A 905-nucleotide genomic window follows, 5' to 3' on the forward strand; every position below is an offset into this window, starting at 1 on the left:
ACCGCTGCTCCCCGCTAACGACTCTTACCACGGCCGAAACTGCACCACCGAGGAAGGGATCTACCAAGATGCCACCCCCCTCTCCGGGAAGATCGTGCTCGCCGTCGTCCTGGCGCTCGTCACCCTGGCCACAGTGCTCTCCAACGCCTTTGTCATCGCCACCGTCTACCAGACGAGGAAACTCCACACGCCGGCCAACTATCTCATCGCCTCGCTGGCCGTCACCGACCTCCTCGTCTCCATACTCGTCATGCCCATCAGCACCATGTACACTGTGACCGGCAAGTGGACTCTGGGCCAGATCGTCTGCGATATCTGGCTGTCCTCGGACATCACCTGTTGCACGGCGTCCATCCTGCACCTCTGTGTCATCGCCCTGGACCGCTACTGGGCGATCACTGACGCCGTCGAGTACTCCACGAAACGGACTCCCAAGCGGGCTGCGGGCATGATCGCTCTTGTGTGGGTCTTCTCCATCTGCATCTCCATGCCCCCTTTGTTTTGGAGGCAGGCGAAGGCCGAGGAAGCCTCGCACTGTGTGGTGAACACGGACCACGTCCTCTACACCGTGTACTCCACGGTGGGAGCCTTCTACTTCCCCACTCTGCTGCTGATAGCCCTCTACGGGAGGATCTACGTGGAAGCCAGATCGCGGATTTTGAAGCAGACGCCAAAGAAAGCAGGTAAAAGACTAACGCGGGCTCAGTTAATCACGGACTCCCCGGGGTCATCCTCCTCCGTCACGTCCATAAACTCTAAGGCCCCTGAGGGATCCAGCGAAACGGGCTCGCCCGTGTACATGAACCAGGTGAAGGTGAAGGTCTCGGATGCCTTGCTGGAGAAAAAGAAGCTCACGGCCGCTAGAGAGCGGAAAGCTACAAAGACTTTAGGGATTATTTTAGGAG

At 58.7% G+C, this 905-nt stretch overlaps 1 protein-coding gene across 1 annotated transcript in view; it reads left to right on the forward strand.

Moving 5' to 3' along the window:
• Positions 1–7: 7 nt before the first annotated feature.
• HTR1B (5-hydroxytryptamine (serotonin) receptor 1B, G protein-coupled) overlaps positions 8–905 on the forward strand; it is a gene marked incomplete at its 5' end in the record, with an annotated part of 1,166 nt that continues 268 nt past the window's right edge. The window contains 1 exon segment of the mRNA XM_010084385.1: positions 8–904. Coding sequence (XP_010082687.1) covers positions 8–904 — 897 coding nt within the window.

This window comes from Pterocles gutturalis, unplaced genomic scaffold, assembly GCF_000699245.1.
Source record: "Pterocles gutturalis isolate BGI_N339 unplaced genomic scaffold, ASM69924v1 scaffold46840, whole genome shotgun sequence".
NCBI classification, from domain to species: Eukaryota; Metazoa; Chordata; class Aves; order Pterocliformes; family Pteroclidae; genus Pterocles; species Pterocles gutturalis.